We start from the raw sequence: 21,850 nt of genomic DNA, 5'->3' as shown, positions 1-21,850 counted from the left end.
GTTGCTCCAAACGTGTAAAGTAGTTGATCGATATGTTTAATTTTCATAAGAGGTGTTATACTATTATTTGTATAATTTCGTTACAATTTTCTTGTTTTTAAATTTTTCTTTTTTGTTCTAGTATCGCTTTAAATAATTTGTTTGAGCTACGAACTGAACGTGTTCTTTCAAGAAAATTGGCCAACTCAGACCTAAACTATTAAAAAAATGTTAATTTCATACTTCAATTATCTACCGTGTTAAAACATTAGTTAAAATTTTAATAATTTAAATTTCATACTTAAACTTTGAATTTGTGCTAAAACCTACCCGAGATTAAACAGTGTTAAGAAGCCGTCAAATAGTCGTCAACGTGTCAGCCACGTAAGGAACTACGTCGTCGGTTTTTAAAAATTGGTCCGATATATCAAGCAAAACAGCATCGTTTGCTGTGAGACTTCAAATTACGTCGTTTTGTTTTAAAAAGAGGTTGAAAGAGAAATTGCGACCCAACGTTTCTGCGTGAAGAGCAGAGGGTTGAACGAGTGAACGCGCAAGGCATGGCCTTAAGGAGATGATACAGGAACGATTCCGCGTCGGCTAGCTTTGCGGTGTTGCCGTGGAACGAGAGAATTGCTGATTGTTCTTCTTTCGTTGGAGTCTATTCTCGCAAACATCTCTAGTGTGTCTGGGTGGAAATCGTTGCCTTCCATTAATGATTTCATGACCTCGATCTGTTATGTTTGCGTGGAAATTGAGCATGATTGCTGTGTTCTGGGATTTACTCGGGTCGAGGATGAAGATCTGGGTCAGAGAGGTTGGTTTTGATTTTTTGTTATCACCACTATGGTCGGGAGATTTTTTCCCGACGGCGACGTAGCCAAAGAGAGCCTCCATTAGAGTCAAGTTCCTGAATTAAGCAACGACCTTCAGAAATTTACTGTCGAAACATTCAAGAAAGAAAAAGAGGAAATCTTAAATTGGAAATCGAAAAAGGTCGTTGCCTTGTTGGTCAATTCAGAGTAAATTGAATCTCTCGACTGAAGTTGCGAGCGATATTTCGTTGTGGGAGGGAAAGTTGCTAAGAAAGGGAAAAAAAAACAAATTCAAGAAACCTTGAAGTGGAAAAGACATGAAGATGATGGCGTTGAGTTGAAGACAAAGGCAGATGGCTCCGACCCAAAGTAAAGTGGCTGTCTTTGGTTTTCTTCTCTTTGGCAGGGGCTAATAATGGAGGCCTACAGGTTCGGAGCGGTTAAAAAACCAAATAGAACCAAAATTTATCATTCAAAACCAAGTTTTGAAAACTAAATATTGTCGTTGGCTGACACGTAGACTACAACTTGACGGCTTTTTAACACCGTTAGTCTTGTATAGGTTTTAGCACAAATCCAAAGTTTAAGTATGAAATTTGAATTAATAAGATATTAGCGAATGTTTTAGCACATAGACAACTTCAGGTATGAAATTAACATTTTTCGATAATTCAGGTCTGATAAAACCAATTTTCCTGTTCTTTCATTCTTTATTTTATGGTCTTCTTTGTCACGGTTTTTTCTGTACCAGAATTAAGTCGTTAGATATTGCATATATATGCCATATACCTAGCTTTTTTTTTTCTTATATTTACGCAGCTGTTTGAATGATTGGTAATTCATATTCTTTGTCACTATAAGTAGAATATGTTAGCTAAAATATCAAACTTTTTTGATACTCAACCAATTTCCATGTCTTATGAAAAAAGTTTGATATTTTAGCCAATTTCCAATTTCCATGTCTTATGCCATGTTTTAGCTAACATATTGTTTGTCATTATTAGTAGAATATGTTAGCTAAAAAAAAGACTCTTAAATCTTAGGAATCTTACTTAACAAAAGAATTGGACTTCGTCCAAAATAGCCCATTCAACCGAATTAGATCACTTGTTTAACTTATGTAGCAATTTGTGCTTTAATAAAAGCCTACTGTATATGATAGGTCTGACTGCTATGGACTTTTCAGAAAGCTCATCAAGCCCAACTAGTTTTCAGCTTCCTTCTCACAATTTGCCTAACTTATAGCCAGCCCACGTTGATATAACTCCTTATCCCATTAATATCCCACTATGGTTTGTTTTCAATTAGCTACTTAGCTACTAATCGGAAATTTCATGCCGAAATGTTGACTAATTACATGAATATATGAAACAGCATGTACTTTTGTCATTTAAAACGTCTAAACCATGATTAAAAATCAAAGTGAAAGGAGTCGAAAACTAGTTTGTCAACTAACATGTCATGTCCCTCAAACATTTAGACCACTCTACATAGGTTATAGGCCCGTATCTAAACTCAAACTAGTAAGAGAGTTTATGGCTGCCATGTAAATTTTACAGTGACCAACGATGTGATATGTTCAGCAAAATGGTGTTATTATGGCTTTGACCAACAAAGTTATGTCTTTTAGATTATTATTACTTTACCTACTGTTAACGACTTATGAATTTAGTTTATTTATGACAATTAACTTTTTTTTTAAAAAGCAATGCAGAAACGTAAAGGATGTTTTTCCGTAAGACTATTCTTTAGAATTAACTTTTGTTTGTTCATATCCTTTGCCCATCTCTCATATGATAACTAAGTTGTCTACGCCTTATCTGATTAATTAACACTCTAAAAATATTAATAAGATCCTATCCCATATCTGTGGAGGGATTACGCAGTTCAGCTTTTGTTTCTTTTGAGTGTTAAAGATATTAATTACCAAATCAGAACTAAAATATATGCCGTATAATTGGTTGATTCAGCTCTAAACCCAAATTGGTTGATTCAGCTCTAAACCCGATTACTAGCAATCTTTTTAAAATAGTACAAACGTCTTAAGAACTTTTGTCTACGTACGAGAACAAATGAACAAGATTTGTAGATGACGTGTAATAAATTCAAGGGTTAGAATGATGAGGATTACAGTCAGAGAGAGGAGGCCGTACATCTTCCGCATCATAAGGACAGAGAACCCAATGCTGTGATCTGTACGGTTTTAAAAATAGTATTAATAGATAAGTCAATTGAATTATCATTAACGTGAATAAGTAAGTCAATAATTAGCACCCTCACCTATCATAATTTTTTTATATGACCACGATAAGCATCAACTACTTTTCTGGTGAACAAGCTCCACGTTCATTGTTACGTGAAAATTGCCGTCATTCGAGCGACTATATTATACTAGTATTAATCTAAACTTTCCGTAAAATTACAAAAGGATCCCAATCTATTCACGCTGAACAAAAGTAAATACTATCTTTTTAACCTACAACTTTTGACTCTAATCTATTCACACCGTTTACTTTTTGAGCCACTTGGAGTGTAGACACCAAAAGCCTACGCAATCCAAAATTAATTGAAAAATCCAATCTAAAAAAGTATCTGGAATCTTTCAATTTGTCAGATTCATTGTTTTTTTTTTCTTTTTTTCTTCTATATTTCACAAACTGTAACCTGAACCAGATAAACCAAAAGAAAAAAAACAAAACGAGCTTTTTCAAAAACATAAAAATAAATCTTTTTTCTTAAAAGATATTGAATGTGACCTATTCGAACGCATTAAATAAAGAACCAACCCAAAGTCCCAAACGAGTTTAGGTTTTAGTTCATTTTGTATATATCTCAATTAAACCGAAACAGTAAAGACTGAATATATCTCATTTTGTATATAGCATGCTAACTTAAGAAATTATCAAAATACCTATTTTCATTCAACTTTAAAAGATTACTACTTTTAAACAACGATGGAGTTCCAAAAAAAAGTTTTAAGTTTTCGGATGAATCATTTAGTTGTTTTATGTTCGGTTATATACAAATGAAATTAACCATCTTGATTTGCCCAAGAAATAGACCCTAGGCTGTTTGCATTAATCTGTTTTACATATATATGATGCTTATAAGTCTACCAAGTTGTAACTAAAAGATAAGCAAGCCATGAATATTAAATAAAGATAAGAAGTCAATGAGCCATTACTCATGTTATGAAAGATTGTTTGAGAATTTTTTTTGTTTGACCTTCCCACAAAATTTGAATTTTATAACCTATAAACATTGGACTTTTATAGTTGCCTTCCCTACATGTGAAAACAATAAAACTAAAACATTACAAAACGAATGATTTAACCTTATTTAAATCGTATTTAAGACTATAACCACTTGAAATCTATAGCTGCCAAAACAAAATGTGACGAGTATAGAGGTTCGACATTGAGATTAAACCAAATTAAGAAAGATTCATGAAAGTCAACTTATCATTTCGTTTCATCGTGAGCAATAAGGATATGCGAATATCAAATAATATTCGCGGAAAGTTAATAATAACATATGAGCTAGACATTATATATAATGTTTTGAAACATTAGAGCATTTTTGTGGGAGCTTGTTTTAAGATAATAATATTTTCATTTGGTGAGCTGACCACATGGAAAACTCAAGAGACAAATTGAAAATTATTAAAGACATTTTGACGCTTTTTGCCATCATTGATGTGTACGGCCTCTTAGGCTTTTTAGCTATCGCCAATGGCATACCAACTGGCAACTGTCAACGTTCGTATCTCTATCGCCCCTTTTACAGAAATTCCACAGAAATAATAATCTCTATGTACCCACATAGATTTATACGTATTTTGGTAGATTTCTTCCATATTTTTAAACTATAACTTTATGCAAAACGAAACGTTTTTCTTATGTCTTTTACTCAAATCATTTTTTGTTAAAGCATTTTACTTAATTATGTATATAGAATATCACTGTATAGGAAACTTTGTCAGATAAAAGTGTAAATATTGATTTCTCACTATAAGATCTTCAACTTTGCGGGGGTTGCTTGAAATGAATTTATAAGGAATAAAAAACACTAAAACTTGAGAAAACCTCATGATTCCTAAAATATCCATATTTAAATACTTTATCTTTCTTTTTAAACTCAAAATACCTAAATCAATTCTTAACATCTTACCCAAAAAAAATACCTAAATCCAAAACCTAAAAAAATCGATTCGGAAATCAGAAGGGATAAATTTTTTTTCGGGTTAATCAATGTTCTTCAAAATTCTTGCATCGCGTATCATACGCAAATGTGTCAGGCAAAACTCAAAACGCAAATGTGGTACACGTATGAAACGTACGTTAGTAATAACCAAGCACGTATTAGCAGCAACACTATGCAGGAAGAATATGTTAGCTCTCAAATTATAAACTGATATGCCTTTTCTCCGTCATTAATAATTAATAATCAAAATTAAAAGTCATATATAAATAAATGCGGTTGTCAGTTACTAATCACAAATTGGTATTATTTTTGGACCCACCTAACCCTACCCACCATATGTTATTGGTAATGGTATATCCCTCTGGCTCTATATATAGTTTGCATCTCTCAATCCCCCAATTACACCAAACACACAACAAAGAGCAATAAACCTTCTCTCCAACTCAGAGTCTTTCATCTCCTACTCTCAAACTTAAAATGGCTTCCAAGGACGACGAAGGCTCCATTGGAACCTCCTTGCATGGAGTCACAGCAAGAGAACAGGTCTTCTCCTTCTCTGTCGATGTTTCATCCCAAACTATCATATCCGACGATCCAACGGCCAAGTTTGCCATGCCGGTTGATTCCGAACACCGGGCCAAAGTGTTCAACCCACTCTCATTTGCTAAACCTCACATGAGAGCCTTCCACTTAGGATGGGTTTCATTCTTCACTTGCTTCATCTCAACCTTTGCCGCGGCACCGTTAGTCCCCATCATCCGTGACAACCTCGACCTCACCAAAACCGACATCGGTAATGCCGGAGTTGCCTCCGTCTCCGGCGCCATTTTCTCAAGGTTAGCCATGGGAGCGGTTTGTGACCTCCTCGGTGCACGGTATGGAACTGCCTTCTCGCTCATGCTAACCGCTCCAATGGTCTTCTCAATGTCGTTTGTGACCGACGCGGGAGGATACTTAGCCGTCCGGTTCATGATCGGTTTCTGTCTCGCCACGTTCGTGTCGTGCCAGTATTGGACCAGCGTCATGTTCAACGGGAAGATCATAGGACTAGTCAACGGCTGCGCCGGAGGGTGGGGTGATATGGGCGGTGGAGTGACTCAGCTACTCATGCCAATGGTCTTCCACGTGATCAAGCTCGCCGGAGCCACTCCGTTCATGGCTTGGCGCATAGCATTCTTCGTCCCTGGCTTTCTTCAAGTCGTGATGGGCATTCTCGTCCTCACTCTCGGCCAAGATCTCCCTGATGGTAACCTTAGTACCCTTCAGAAGAGTGGTCAAGTTTCTAAAGACAAATTCTCCAAGGTACTTTTTCGTCTCATTTTTTTAATATATAATAAATCAAGAACAATATGGATCTATTTAAAAGAATCTTGCAAGCACTAAACGTAGTAATGAATTTTTGCGATGAATTTTAGTCGTAGCAAAATTTGCGAATCTTTCAAAATTATTGCCAGTTTAAAACAAATGACAGTAGCTATTTGGCAACAAATTTGATACGAAACATTATTAAGAGCATTTTTTAAAAATAAATCTCAAGTGGCTAACGGTTTTTTATTTTTATTATGCTACTTGTTTTAGGTTTTCTGGTTCGCTGTGAAGAACTACAGAACATGGATATTATTTTTGCTTTATGGATCTTCCATGGGAATTGAATTGACTATCAACAACGTTATCTCCGGATATTTCTACGACAGGTTTGATTTCTTCTTCCTTAAATCCAAAATGATGATCTTCTTTACTTACTTCTTGCACAGGTAATAAATAACAACTTTTTTTTTCTTGTTCTTTACGTATCAGGTTTAACCTTAAGCTTCAAACAGCCGGTATTGTAGCAGCCAGCTTCGGCATGGCAAACTTCTTCGCACGTCCCTTCGGTGGCTATGCTTCTGATGTAGCAGCACGACTCTTTGGCATGAGAGGCCGGTTATGGATCTTATGGATCTTTCAAACCATAGGAGCTCTCTTTTGCATCTGGCTAGGTCGTGCTAATACACTTCCCATAGCAATTTTGGCAATGATGCTCTTCTCAATCGGTACACAAGCAGCTTGCGGAGCACTCTTCGGGGTTGCACCTTTCGTCTCTCGCAGATCTCTAGGGCTCATATCGGGACTAACTGGCGCAGGAGGAAACTTTGGTTCCGGTGTGACTCAACTTCTTTTCTTCTCAACTTCGAGGTTTAGCACAGCGGAAGGACTCTCGTTGATGGGAGCTATGGCGGTTTTGTCCACGCTCCCCGTTGCGTTTATACATTTTCCGCAATGGGGAAGCATGTTTTTGAGACCGTCGAGAGATGGAGAAAGATCCAAGGAGGAATATTACTACGGCTCTGAGTGGACAGAGGACGAGAAACGACAAGGGTTGCACGAAGGAAGCATCAAGTTCGCTGAGAATAGTCGGTCTGAGAGGAGCCGGAAAGTAGCTTTGTCTGACATTCCATCACCGGAGAACAGAACTCCGACTCATGTTTGAAGACATTTTTCCTTATATATATATACATAAACCCTACCCTTTTATTAGTTTCATGTTCCTCTCATATGAGATATGTAACTGAGCAAGATCTTGCTCTAATAGGTAAGTTTCGATGAGCTCGGTACTTGCTTCGTATTAGTTATTGTAATGTCTATCAGTTCAATGAAAGTAAAAATGTTCAACAACTCTTTATTTTCTTGCGTCTATAATATTTTCTTCAAACAGTTTTATATGTCAAACGTATAGGAGCAAAGACAGATCTCTGTTGAAGATGCTTGAAATGCCAAGAAGAGTCCACATGAAGATAACTTTATGAACAAAGACTACGGAAGAAGCAATTGTATGAGTAATATTCACATCTAAGAAACAGAACACATTGAAAGAATCTGAGCAGAGCAACTAGTAAAAAAAAAACTATAAACATTTTCTAATCAGGTGTAAGATGATTGAGAGTATACCTGTGAAGTTTCCACTCACATTTAGTCCAATAGCTCCATTTCTTAGGAAGCCTGAAATTGTGTTTTTTTTTTTTCAAAACTCTATAGGATCAAAGAAATGTTTGGAAAAGGGTAAAGAGGCATTGCGTTTTCTCTGTGTAAGACTAAAAACAAGCTACATCGGTTTCTTCAGGTGTTTTGAGTCGCTGCAGCCACCAAGATGAACTATTGGCTCTCTTGATTCCAGGAAGAACATCAAATTCAGCATACCTAATACCTTCCACATAACCATTAGTTCCACAGCTCAGGAACCTCGGATAGAGCCCTCGCATATAAGACAGAGGCTACTAAAATCTTATTAACCTTGCAGTTGAATTGATTCACTTCAGATTTCAGAAGAGTTTGAAACAATTTCAAAATAATTGAATTGGGTCTTTTTTAACACCTCAGTAACTAAAATCCACTGACGAGAATAACAAGAATACTCAGCATTGTTTGATGCCTCACCAAACCCTGCTTTTGCATAGGAGAAAAGTTTCTCCGAGCAACATACCTAACAAAGTAACACCTATTGAATCATATAGAATATTCGGATGCTTTTCCAAAGAATATTCGAATCTACTATACGAAACTATTTTCGCTTTAATATTAAAATAATATCATAATCGTCAACATCTGTCTTTGAGAAAATTAAAGATTCTACAATACCACCAAAAATATTACTTTTTCCATGTCTCTCTTTCGCCTTCAAAAAAACGATCACAAACAAATAGTAAAAAAAAAAAAAAAAAGAGCAAAGTGCAGGCCTAAGAAATGAAGGGCGGTCGGTCGCCCTTCTTGCCATAGGTCCGAGCCGAGGCATGACCCAATAGAGTCTTTTCCTTTTCTTTCCTTAAAAGAGGAGAGAAACTTGACTCTACATTCAATCTTCAAGTCCAGCTTTAGCCTTGAGGTGCTTCTTAAAGTCCATAATGTCACCGTTCCATTTGGTTATGCATTGTTTCTCACACACCCATATCTCATGAGCCACTTGGTTAATCAGCCTGAAGTCGTGACTCACCAGAACCAAACCACCATCCCACTCGTTCAACGCCTCAGCGAGAGAGTCGATTGTCTCAATGTCCAAATGGTTAGTCGGCTCATCCAACAGAAGCATGTTAGGCTGCTTATAAGCCAACCATGCGAATATCACACGGCTCCTCTGTCCGTCAGATAGATTCTTCATCGGCATAACCTGGGCCTTTCCTGTTAGACCAAACCTACCAATCGCAGCTCTCATCTTCTCCTCCTCGTTACCAGGGAACTCCTGCATCATGTAGAGAAGTGCAGGCAATTCCAGGTCTAGCTTCTCAGCCAGATGCTGATGGTACTGAGCAATCTTCAAGTGGTTGTGACGCCGAACCATTCCTTCAGTAGGGTGCAAGTCACCAGTCATGAGCTTCAAAAGAGTACTCTTTCCAGCTCCATTGGGTCCAACAAGTGCAACCCTCGAGTCCAAGTCGACACCAAAGTCGAGGTTTTTGTATATGAGGTAGTCAGGTGTGTACCCGAAAGAGACTTCCACAAACTGAAGCACTGGCGGTGGAAGCTTCCCGACATCAGCGAAACGGAAAACGAGAACGCTATCCCTGGCGACCTTTTCTGTGAGCCCACCTCTCTCCATCTTTGCCAATGTTTTCTCCTTACTCTGTGCCTGACGAGCAAGTTTGGCTGATCCGTGACCAAACCGAGCAATGTACTCCTTCATGTGAGAAATCTGCTCCTGCTCCCATCTGTATTGTTTCATCTGGTTCTCTTCTAGTTCAGAACGGGTCTGGCAATACTGATCAAAGTTACCAGTGTAGTACTTGAGCTGTTTGCTTTGCATGTGGATGATGTTTGTACAGACTCCATTCAAGAAATCCTGTGAGTGGGATACCACAACAAGGATGCGGTCAAAATTCTTCAGACTCTCCTCTAACCAGACACAAGCTTCCAAATCTGTTTTCACGAGAGAACATAAGACTCAGGATAGAAGAAAAAAACACAATACAAAAGAACACACAGTAGAAAACCATCCGAAGCAAGTAGAGAAGAAGAAAGATCACCAACCTAAATGATTTGTCGGCTCATCAAGCAAAAGGATCGTTGGCATTATGAAGAGTGCTCTTGCTAATGCAATTCTCATCCTCCAGCCACCAGAGAAATCTTTAGTTTTCTTGGCCTGCATTTCCTTGTCGAAACCAAGACCAAACAGAATTTCAGCAGCACGCTTCTCTGCGGTTGAAGCATCCATGGCTTCTAACCGCTCATAGATAGTATCAAGACGCTCTCCCCCTCCATCATCCTGGAAAAAAAAAGCAACCCTATAATTAGCATCCAACACAAAACATCAAATTCAGCACTCAGTCAATTGTTTTTTTATACAAACCTGCTCAATCAGAGTTTCAACTTCCTTCTCCAGCTTCAACCTCTCCTCGTCACAGCTCATAACAGCCTCAAGGGAAGTCATGTCAGTAGCTTCAATCTCGTGGGAGAGATGATAGATATCCATGTGATCAGGAATCGGCAACTCCCTGAGTCCAATTGCAGTTAAAAGTGTGGACTTTCCACAACCATTCAACCCAAGCAGACCGTAACGTCTTCCATAGTTAAGCTCCAACATTGAATCCACAATGAGGTCGTAACCATGAAACGTGACAGACAGAGATTCTATCTGCAACAGATATATAAAAATTTGACAATCCATCAATCGAAAACTCTCAGATACGAAGTTTACATCATAAAACGCTGATTCATGAGAACAAATAAATATTCACAGATCATCACGAATCAAATTAGAAAACAACGAAATTCCAATGAAACCATAAAGCATCGAAATCGAATCACAGAAACGCTAAAGTAAGAGACTTACCCGAATATCCCTTGATTGAGGATGCGAGCAGAGAATTCCGGTGCACGTCCGATCAGAGATTTGAAGGGCTTCGACACCACTCGACAAGTTATCAGCTCCATTGGAAGAAGTACCGGCCGATTTAGAAGCGGCTGCAGCTTTACCGCCTCTTTTCGCGGCGGCAGCAGCTTTCTTCTGAGCAGCCTTCTTCTTGCTAGCGTCTGACACCATCTTCAAATCTCCCTGAATCAAATCCACCATAAGAACAAATACCAAAAATTTAAACCACGGAGAATACAGATCGAAGAATCAAAAATCCGTAAGAGAAGAAGAAATAACGAAATTACCTGTGGGATTGGGGGAGATCGTGAGCTCGAGAGATCTGTAGATCTAGTTTCAGAGTTTTGTACGACACCTGTTCGGCTAATTAGGGTTAATGGTGGTTTCTGTTGACGCGAGGCGGAAGAATCGGTATTTATAGGAGGCGATGCTTTTGGGAGTGCCACGTGTACGGCGAGACTGGGTTTAGCTTCACACTTCAGTTGCGTATCGGAATACAACAGCAACTCCCATCTGGTCGGTCCCGAATAAGGTGCGTTTAGATATGGGCTTATTGTATTAAAAGCCCAATATTTGTTAGTGAAGACCCAGAAGTGAAAAATGGAAGCCCAATATCTGTTAGTAGAGACCCAGAAGTGAAAAATGGAAGACCAAATTATTTAAACTCTTCTACCAGCCCCATTGTGTGTATTTGTTTGATATTTGACATTTTTAAGTTGTGAAGTTGAACCAAGATTATATTTTCAAGCCATGTTTCTGAGGATATAATTGTCTCCTGACTTCTGAGTTATACGTATTATGTACCAATGTTGTATCTTGAATTTGAACCCATATCTTGACTTATGGCCTTCTCATTGGTAGGAAGGATCAGCTTTGATAAACGTGGTTCTAAGTATATATGAGAAAGAGAGGTTAGGATTAACTAAAAAAAGGGGTTGCGTCACAGTTCACACAATCAAGCAAGGCCTTACTTGTGTGGATGTGTCGATTGTTTGTTATACGAACTAGGCATCGATTGTTTTGAGATGTAATTTATGTGTGTACGTCTGTGTTTATAAGAGAATCAAATGTATTTAAGTACTTTTGCAAATTGCAAACCAAAGATCTTTTCCGTTTGCGTTTAGCCTTTAGGTTTACAATCAACAAAGAAATATTGAGATGTTTGAGGATTGTTGGTTCATTCGAAAAACAAAATACAAATGTAAACGTAAACGTAAACGCAAACGCGCAACTACAAAAAGGCATATAAGATTCGAATAAGTATACATAGGAAACTGGGGCTATAGTTTAGTCTTTCTTGTTTATTGGATAGATTTTAGGAAGCATTTTGGGAACTGTAAACAAGGCAAAACCCTACGTTTCCTTAGTTTGCTTGATTAGTGGAATAAAGGAGAATTCGATTTGGTTCTGATACTTTCAGTTAAATCCTTTCTTCTCCCACTGGTCTTTAATGTGTTGACGGATTCGGCTTTGTGGTGTTACTTTGATTTTTTTTTTTTGTAGTTCAAATAACTTTTTACAGTTGTGCTTTACATGTTTGATGCAATCAAGTCTGTTCTATCTAGATGTAAATAAGAAACTCATTCTTGAAGATGATCATGATAGGTCCTATCAAAAAATTTCGTCAGCTTTTGTGTTCAATTATCATCTTGTAGATGGACTGTAGAATGTGGTCAGATTCACGATCACGAGTATACAAGTGGGAATAGTTATTCTTGTCAATAGATAAAAGCTGATTCTACTTGGAAGTCGAAGATGTTACAACTTACAAGTAGATGGATTGTTGTTCATTTGATTAGATGTATCATCAAGATCTTCATCATTCTTTTAACTTTGTAATTTTATATATATATATATATATTAAAAATGCCTATGCGATTTTCAATTATGTATCTAAAGTATGTGTATTTTAAATTTGCTTTGCTATGTGCAAAAAAAGAAATTTTGTTCTTAATGATAAATGTGTCACTATTCGCTCACCCTCGGAAATAGTCTGCATTAACTCGTAGCTTTAACTTCGAGAAATCTACGACCAAATATCTTATCGTAACTTAATTATGAAAAAGTAATACTAATGATTCATTGTAAACTTATTTGGTTAGAGGGACGAGTATGTAACCAAATCCAAACTGTGCATTTCTGTTGAGTCTAAGAAAGTTGATATGTCAAACAAATTTAAACATCTGGTTTGTTTTAATCTATTCTTATTTAACTATTTATTTAAACTGGTTTTACAAATCAAAAAATTTAATTTTGAATATTTGTATATTGAATTGTATGTGATACTTTTGTGAATGTGTTCGATGATAGATATCCACTCATGTTTCCACCACATATATACACGTTTGTTTTGACAGTAATTCTATGCAACGTAGACTAAAACTCATATGATCATATCAGTTATTGAATTATTGACCCATCCTCGTCAAGTCAACGAAATCGTCTGGTCTGGGAGGAAGATTCAACCAAACCGTCAATTGGGTTATGTCTCATTGTCTCCGTAAAATTTAATGTCTTCAAATTGGATTTGAAATGTTTTTCCACTGAAGAAGAAAGTTCCTCGTCCTTACAATCATTCACTCATTGCAAAAGAAGTTTGGAAATTAGTGTATACAAAGAAATCAAATAGAAATTTCACAAAGTACCAAAAGTAGAGAAAAATGTGAAGATGAAGAAAGAAAAAAGGGCAAAGCATTGACTCATAGAAAGGCTACATGTCTTTTTCTTTTCCTTCTTTAATTTGATTTTATTAGTATTATTATTATTTCCTCTTGTTGTGGGCCTCATTATTACCTCCTTGTTCAAGAAGGTGTAGTTGTGAATAGAGCCTATGTTGTGTGTTATGTCTATGCTATATCATCGGTCAATTTTTTTTTCTTTTTCTTGGAGAAATGATAAAGCCACAATTAGAATGTATCAAATCGATTGATATTTACTTCTTTTATTGATCACCACTGTATTGACATTATGATATGTCCTAAAATCGTAAATTTTCATGGGCTTATCATACCCAAAGATATAAACAGGTTAATTCGCACACACAAAAAAACGAATTAGGTTAGATAAAACAATGATTGTATAAAAATGGTTCAATTTATAAAGGTTGATTATGTTTTTTCAGCTTAGTTCAGTCGTTTTATTAAAATATGATGTGATCGATTGTGAATGCTTTTACTACTTATTAGGGATTCATATTAAAAAGAGAAAAAAAAAATCTATAATATTGTAATGTGTTGCTCATTTTATAACTGATTGGCTAAAAACATCATTTCGAGAGATATATTATAAGAAAACCTCACACTGTAAACAGTTGGAAATAATACAAGCCATGACTTTTTGTATTCTCAATTGGTGAAGTTTAAAAACAGTTTTATTGTATACATATCAAAGGCTTCTTTTTTGTTTGTTAAAAACATATCAAAAGACAACAATACTCGAACGGATATCCACTAAAAAGTTGCATTCGATCCAAAAGTGATCGACTTCACTTAGTCATGAACTTCAAAATGTATATGGAGAAAAATCTATGCTACATGAGACCTTATCGAAGCATATAGTTGTTGTCTATATTCCATAAGTTACTTTTTAAATCATGTTTTATGACATGAAACTCTTTAAATTTATAGCTTGATATATATTTAAGCAATAACTCATGTGTCAAAGACTTTAGTTCTTGAATAATCCAGCTTACTGATACCTCCGAAAATTATACAAAATCAATACTCTCTCTGTTTCACAAAGAATGTCGTTTTAAGATTTTATTTTTGTTTCACAAAGAGTGTCGTTTTATATTTTCAATGTAAAATTTTAAACAATATTCCAGTTTTAACCCTATTAATTTAATGTATTAATTAGATGAAAACAAATTATTTAATGTATTAATAAAGGACAAAATTGTACTTTTAATAATTTTCTTAATATGTGTGAAAAATATCAGAATGACATTTTTTGTAAAACGGAGAGAGTATAAGTTTTTGATCATATTTTGTAAGTACGTAGTTTGGGTTGCCATCCTCCAAAAATAAAATGGTACATGTAATAATCATGTAAATGATACTAGCTTGTAATGTTGGTAAAAATAAATGTAGTTATGATTTTCCCCACAGTTCTACATATTAATAAGAATGTATATACGAAGAAAGTGCATCATGGAAACAGCAAAATATTTGTGACAAAAAAATTTAAAATTATTATATGCATGATGCATCTTACAATGAATCCTCGAATATTCTGGTTGCAGTTTTGTTTTGCTTTTGTTTTATCCGGATAATGATGTGCATTATAATTTACAACATCTTCCAATGTATTTTTTCACTCTTTACTTACCTTTTTTCTTTATCTTTTTATCTTTTTCTTTTATGGTCTTTTGGTCCACTTTTCTTGGCATCCCCCCACGTGGTAAGAACCAAAGACAATCATCAAGATTCAAGCCTATGAAAAGAAAAGAAACAAAGGGATAAAAACCAAAGGGAATCATTTTGATCCCTTATTCAGTTATTTGGTTTCATATTAGCTTCACTAAATCATATGCTAACATTTTAATCACTTTTCTTTAATCAAATTGTATCAAGAACAATTTTCTTGCAACCAACTTTAATTATTAATGAAAAATTGTAATTGAGGGAAATCATGTGTCTTCTCCGTAATGTAATTGTAAATCTTTGTCGACCAAATCCTTTTTATATCAGGAAACAATAATTGATTTAGTTAGTTCGGTTACATTATAACACTCTTTCTTATTTTGCCATTGTCCCTTTAAACTAGTAAAGAGTTTTTCCCTTCCCAGGCCACCCCAGTCCATAAACTTTGTATAATAGGGTTAATCTTCCTCGATAGATTTTTGAGTTAATAAGATAAATAATAAAAAAAAGCAATGCACTTTGGGATACAAATAAAACTTCTCGACAAGTTTATCTTTTGGAAATCTATAGTTAAATTAACGGAATATGATAGAACTTTTAATTTTTGTAAAGTGGAAAAAATTATTCCAATTAAAGTTTATTTATAAGAAAAAGGTTAAAGGGAATGAAATTTATAAGCGTGTTGAAAGCTTTTATTAGTTACTTTTAGGTGATTTATTTTTAAATCCTTTAGTTTCCTCGAGCTCGAATGGAACTTTCCTAGAAAGGAAGTTGGAAACTTTGGAACTAACATGTAAGATCATGATGATGCATCATACATGAAGCACCCCGCATCATGATCCTAAGTTCTCAACACATGTTCATGCATGTATTATTATTTAATTGATATTGAATGAGATGTCGCATCAAACGCACATGCACAATAAAAACATGAATACGACGACTATATATTGACGTTAATTTTAATTACTTATTAATGAATATTTTTCTACAACAATAAATAAATTAATTTGGCTTTACGTTACCATAAAAAGAGTAAAAGGAAATAAATAGTAATGTGAGCATTGATGTAATGGGTTGGCATTCACTATCTATTGACTTACCTATTGAATTCGCTAACATATACTAACAAAATTTTGTTTTTGACCAAAACAATACTAATTTATTTCGCTTTTCACTTCATAACTAAAGTTTACCAAAGAAAACCCAAGCCGTAAATTTACAAAGAGCAAGAATATATACCAAAAATGACCACCCTGAACGTATATGCCTTAACATAAACAAATCGATTTTCAGTTCATTATAAACGATTTAATATAATTTTGATGTGTTAATAAGAACTGAACAAAATTAGATTTTGTTTCTTTTGGCAACAAGACACTCTTGAGATTTTATTAAAAAGAATATCATATCCATTATTTGGTAGTTGATAGTTTTATTAATTTGATTTTCGAGTAGGTAATGGTTGAATTCTCATTTCCCATGATTTCGTACGTATACAGTTTAAATATATGTTGAAAATTGTATAGTATTGTAAATGGACTGATGTATATATATATATATATATATAATATTTATATATATGGACTCAAATGTGTCCAAAAATTTAAGGAATAATATATACCAACAGTTACAACTTACAAGACGGGAGAGGGCATGAAGCAGAGGACAAGAGCATTCCCATCCAACTGGCTCTAATTTTAAGTAGAGACACCTAATACCGACAGGTCGGACACCATTTCTTCAAGCCCTAATTTTATCCCCAAGTTGAAAAAATATATCTTGAAAAATTATTATTATCGAGCTGCGACATTATATGTACTCAAACTCAAGGTTGACAAAAAAAAGAACAAAAAATAGAGGTCACATTGGTTATACTTATACAGATTTTCCATGAAAATGTGGTAAAGTTGTATATGGTTGTATATACACCAACAAAAACAAAAGTTGTATATACACATTAGTTTTGCATTAATATGCTATGTTGAACAACAAAAATGTGTAATGAGACGACAGAGATTTCCAATCAAGTGAGTGGTGGGAAAGACGAAACTACGTAAGCTAATTTAATACGATGGAAAAAGAAAGCGAATGGTAGTTATATAATTATGCATTTATTATGTACTTTTGACTCAGTATTTATGGACATTCACCACGCACTTTTAATATTAATAATATACTGTCATTATTATTTTTTGGCGTAACTCTTCTTACAGGCCAAAAAAACTGTGTAGAGAGTAGACAGACAACAAGACACAACTAATATTGTAAGTTACTCCATATTGTAAATTAAACTCTTGGTTATTTATAGTAAAATACATACATCTTCCCAACTTGTATTGGTGAATGGTGTTTAGCACTGGAAAAAAAAAGAATTGTTGGCTAATTGTGTGACGCTGTGTAAACCATTTTTTCTTCTAAATGATTTTTTTTTACTATGAAGTAAAGTACTTAGATATAAAATGTAATACAACCGTTTTTTAAAAAAAAAAAATGTAATACAACCGTTGGTAGCTTAGTTCGGTGAATTAGGCGAATTTGTTGAGATTTTATTCCCGAATTTCAGCTTTCACTTAGAGAGGACCGAGGCTCCTGAATTAGTAGGATTACAAAATCAATCATAGAAGGCCCCATGACCTCAATTATTTGTTAATCGAGATATAACAGTGTAAAATAGTTTTGGTTAGTATTGTCAACATGTCACCATACTCAACTGCTAAAACTTTATGTTTTGAATGCTATAATGCCATGCATGGAATAAGAACCTTTTTTCTCGAGTTTGTACAATAAAGGACTATCGTTTATGATTTATTTCCTACAAAGAAGATATGTGATAGCTATCACATTATAATCAAATACAAACTTGCCCATTTTCCTGCTGCCAATCTCGTCATTATTCATGTATTCCATTAGTAAACTGTTTTAGTTGAACATGTAATTTTTATTTGTTCGCTGTCATTTTTAGTTTTATCTTTTATCTTAAAATGACAACGATCCTTTTTAAAAATAAAATAAAATACAGCAAGATTCGTTCGATGAAATACAAGCAAGGACAATCATTTGAGCTAGTTATTTTATAATACTCAGAGCTGAAATTAGAACAAAAACAAAAAAAAACAATATGAAATCTCTTTTTCCATTCTTCATAGTAGAAAATATTTGCATGTTTAACTTAAGAATTTAATGCCTAAAAAAAAGTAAAGAGAAATTCAAAATTGCAATTGTACTAGAAAACCCAAAAAGAAAAAGTTTTTTTTTTTTTAAATACTAACATGCAAGAAAAAGGAAAAAAGTCGTCTTTCCCGAAAATACCCCAAGATTATAGCGTATTTACATCTCTACCACCACCACAGTCCAATTTTCCGCCGCCGTCTCACATAACGACGCAGGCATTCGGATTCTCATCGCTGAATATCTGAGGCGCATGGGTTTGAACCGGATATCCGTAAGGCCCACCCGGATAATACCCGAACCCGTAAGCAGGCTGAGCCGCCACGTACTCCATCATATTCACTCCCTCGCCGCCTTTATTACCGGATTTATCCTTTCCTCCGTCGTCTCCTTTCTTCTTATCGCCAGATTCGTTCTCTTTTCCGTCCTTATCTTTCTTCGCCGGCGGCACAATCTCCACCGGACGTTTCAGCTTCTCCTTCAAACTCTCGACGAGCTTTTTCACATCCATTGTTCCTTTCACCGTCACCAAATTCTTCTCCTTGTCCATTGTTATCCCGTTTACACCTGCGATTCCAAAAACAGAAAAACAGTATTTAGCGTTTAACCAAAAACGGCGTTTTAAAAAAACGCGATTAAATAAATTACTCTGTTTTTGTCGCTAACCTTTGGTTTTAGTGACAGTCTTCTGGATTTTCCCGATACAACCTTGACAGTGGAAGTTCAGCTTCAATACCGCCGTTGTTACCGGAGGCTGAAAATATAAAAAATCAAAATCATTATGAGCTGAAATCAGAATCCAAAAACATCCTGATTATATACGAACACTCAGAATCAGATTCTTGGCATTGTAATACGAACAGGTAAAACAATTTAGTAAAAAAGGAGAAGATTTTTACCTCTTTGGGTTTTTTCTCGTTGTCTGTCTTCTTCTCCGATTTATTTTCTTTGTTTTTGTCTTCATCGCTTTTGCTTTTGTCCTTGTTATTGTTCTCTTTCTCTTTCTCCTTTTTGGGCTGAGGAGAAATCAGCTCGACTTTCTTTTTTGTCTTCTCTTCAAGTCTTTCCCGGAGTTTACCCGGATCTACTGCCCCGGTAACCGTTAATTTCCCAGACGCCGACTCCGATTTCACCGTCTCAACGCCTGGGATACACATTATTGTTAATTTCTCAGTATCAACCCAACAGAATAGGGATTTTCGAAAACGACCCAGAAAAAATCCAGTACAGATTCCGGGAAAAAAGGACCCATAACGTTCGATTTTTTCATGCAATCACACGCACAGAGGAATCGAATATCTGTTTCAAAAATCAAACCTTGGAATGCACGAACGGTTTTAACGATTCGGGAAGCGCAGCCTTCGCAATGCATATCGACCTTCAAAACGACAGTGACAGACGCCGTTTTCTTCTCGGCGGCTGAGTCGTTGTTTTTCTTGCCTCCATCGTCTCCTTTATGCTCGTTGTTGTTGTTGTTGTTATTCTTCTTCTGCTCAGAAACAAAACAGAGAGTGCAAATAAAACCCATTAAATAATAATGCAGAGAGAAAAAAAAAAAGAAGTATGGGAGAAAAATCCGATTGAAAAAAAAAAACGAGAGAAGATTCGAGAATGATAGGGAAGCGGTTTGACTCAGTACCTTGGCCATGGTGACTCGGTTAGTGAGGGGAAAGTAGTGGGAGAAGGAAGTGGGTGGAGACAGAGTCGGAGGAGGGAGAGAAAGTAGAGACCTTTCCTTTGTATTTATAGTCAGTTATAGAATGATGATGATGAATTGGTGTGATGAATGATCGATTGATCATAATGATGCATGGTGTATGTGTATGTGTATGTGTATGTCTATGATGTTATGTGTCCAGCCACATACGTTTTCCGTTTTTTTTTTTTTTTTTTGCTTTTTGTATTCCTTTTTCTCGTTTTTTTTATATTATTATGATTTTTCTGTTAATGCCGATGTATGTTCGTTCTTTGGTAATTTCGGCGTATATGTTGTGATGGTCGCCTACTACATAATTGTATTTTTTCTGTTTCGACGTCGACTATTATACAATGGTAGTTGAAAATATATAGGGAAAAATCATACAACTGTCTACTGCACGAAAATAAAAATAGATCATGGGACTAATTTTGAACAATCGACTGTTCAAAAAAAAAACTCAATCATATGACTAGAAAGACATATACGTACGATATATTTGCCGACTATTTTCTCTTTCTCCAAAATCATAAAATTAAGAAAGTGTAAACTAACTACACTCTAACAAAAAATATAAACAATCAATGTACTTTTACGTTTTCATGAAAAGTTAAAACAATGCAAAAAAAGTGAAGGTTCCTTATGATTTTTGTATAAAAGTGAACTGGAGTATCTCAATTTAGGAAAGTATAAGTAAAACGATGACTTTATGTTTTCATAATTTTTATTTCCAAATTGCTTACAGATTGTTATTTTTGACAATTTTCCATTTTTTTTCTTCAATTTCCATAGCTACTTTTTGGTAGCTACTTTTTGGTTTTCTGGTATTTTAGACGAAACGGGTTTATTAACATAAAGTTTATGCGGAGGACATCGTAAATTTTACGAAACCGATTGTATGTGAACCCAATCATCGGTAAACCTGAATAGCCTAATTCAGTTGTATAGTAGATTATATGATGTTTAAATATTTAAAGAAGTAATTGTTATTTTGTTAGTATTTTTAATGACATAGTTAATTATAATAGCTACTTTTCATTTTCAAAAATTATTTCATATCTTCTATCTTGTTCTGTTGTTCATTATTTTGTTTTTTCCATTTTTTCCTGTTCTATAAAATTAAGAAATATCGAATTTGAACCCATATATAGCTTTTAGTTACTAGTCTGAGAATAGTGACTAGTCTTTAAAAATCCCTATGAAAGAATAAGTATTATTTACTAACGGAAACTCAAAGTTGGACACAAATACTTAATATCATCGAAAACGAATCCTTTCTCACCAAATAAGCTACATGCATGGGTACATTGTTTAGAGAAAGTTTCTTTACTTCTTAACATCAGTTTTCATTCATCATTAACATAATACAAGGTTAGTGCCATTGTTAATGTCGGGTTTACAATGATAGATTATAGATAGATATGTTGTAAAAATCTTGGCTCGCCATGGAAGCTAAATTTTCAGCAGCGTATATTCTCTTCCCTCTTCAGTCTTCCCTTGTCTTCAAGTATGAATAACTTGTTACCAAAAAAAAAAGTATGAATAACTCTCAGAATTGCTTTTTACATTTTGTTTTCTAAAACTTACATAATAGTTCTTGTATTATTCTATAAGAAATGAACTTTCGAGTTTATATGACAGTATTATGCTCTATGAAACATTTGGAAGTAATTTTAAGCTCGAATGCTAGTTACATGTTAAAGGGACTTCAATCAAACCAAATAACTTGAGGTTTCATCATTTCATGATACTACAAGGCCTGAATAAGGCCTAAATAAAGATGGTT

The 21,850-nt window shown here is 34.9% G+C and overlaps 3 protein-coding genes across 3 annotated transcripts; 1 reads left to right on the top strand and 2 right to left on the bottom strand.

Moving 5' to 3' along the window:
* Positions 1-5,444: 5,444 nt before the first annotated feature.
* On the top strand, positions 5,445-7,641 carry LOC18016579 (high affinity nitrate transporter 2.3). Its single transcript, XM_006400750.2, has 3 exons — positions 5,445-6,299; positions 6,576-6,691; positions 6,795-7,641. Exons 1-3 carry the CDS (start codon positions 5,475-5,477, stop codon positions 7,465-7,467), a joined length of 1,614 nt encoding a protein of 537 aa, XP_006400813.1. The 5' UTR covers positions 5,445-5,474; the 3' UTR covers positions 7,468-7,641.
* An 887-nt stretch (positions 7,642-8,528) lies between these two features.
* LOC18016578 (ABC transporter F family member 1) lies at positions 8,529-11,217 on the bottom strand. Its single transcript, XM_024155749.1, has 5 exons — positions 11,124-11,217; positions 10,798-11,019; positions 10,315-10,599; positions 9,996-10,230; positions 8,529-9,884 (listed from the first exon to the last, which is right to left on the bottom strand). Exons 2-5 carry the CDS (start codon positions 11,005-11,007, stop codon positions 8,827-8,829), a joined length of 1,788 nt encoding a protein of 595 aa, XP_024011517.1. The 5' UTR covers positions 11,008-11,019; positions 11,124-11,217; the 3' UTR covers positions 8,529-8,826.
* Positions 11,218-18,315: 7,098 nt separating this feature from the next.
* Positions 18,316-20,111, bottom strand: LOC18016577 (heavy metal-associated isoprenylated plant protein 3). The gene is made up of 5 exons (XM_006400748.2): positions 20,008-20,111; positions 19,686-19,857; positions 19,268-19,512; positions 19,035-19,122; positions 18,316-18,935 (listed from the first exon to the last, which is right to left on the bottom strand). The coding sequence occupies exons 1-5, from the start codon at positions 20,014-20,016 to the stop codon at positions 18,571-18,573; spliced, it is 879 nt and encodes a 292-aa protein (XP_006400811.1). The 5' UTR covers positions 20,017-20,111; the 3' UTR covers positions 18,316-18,570.
* Positions 20,112-21,850: the final 1,739 nt, after the last annotated feature.

Source organism: Eutrema salsugineum, unplaced genomic scaffold (genome assembly GCF_000478725.1).
Source record: "Eutrema salsugineum unplaced genomic scaffold, Eutsalg1_0 scaffold_2, whole genome shotgun sequence".
NCBI lineage: Eukaryota > Viridiplantae > Streptophyta > Magnoliopsida > Brassicales > Brassicaceae > Eutrema > Eutrema salsugineum.
This window is presented reverse-complemented; position numbering and strand designations above follow the sequence as displayed.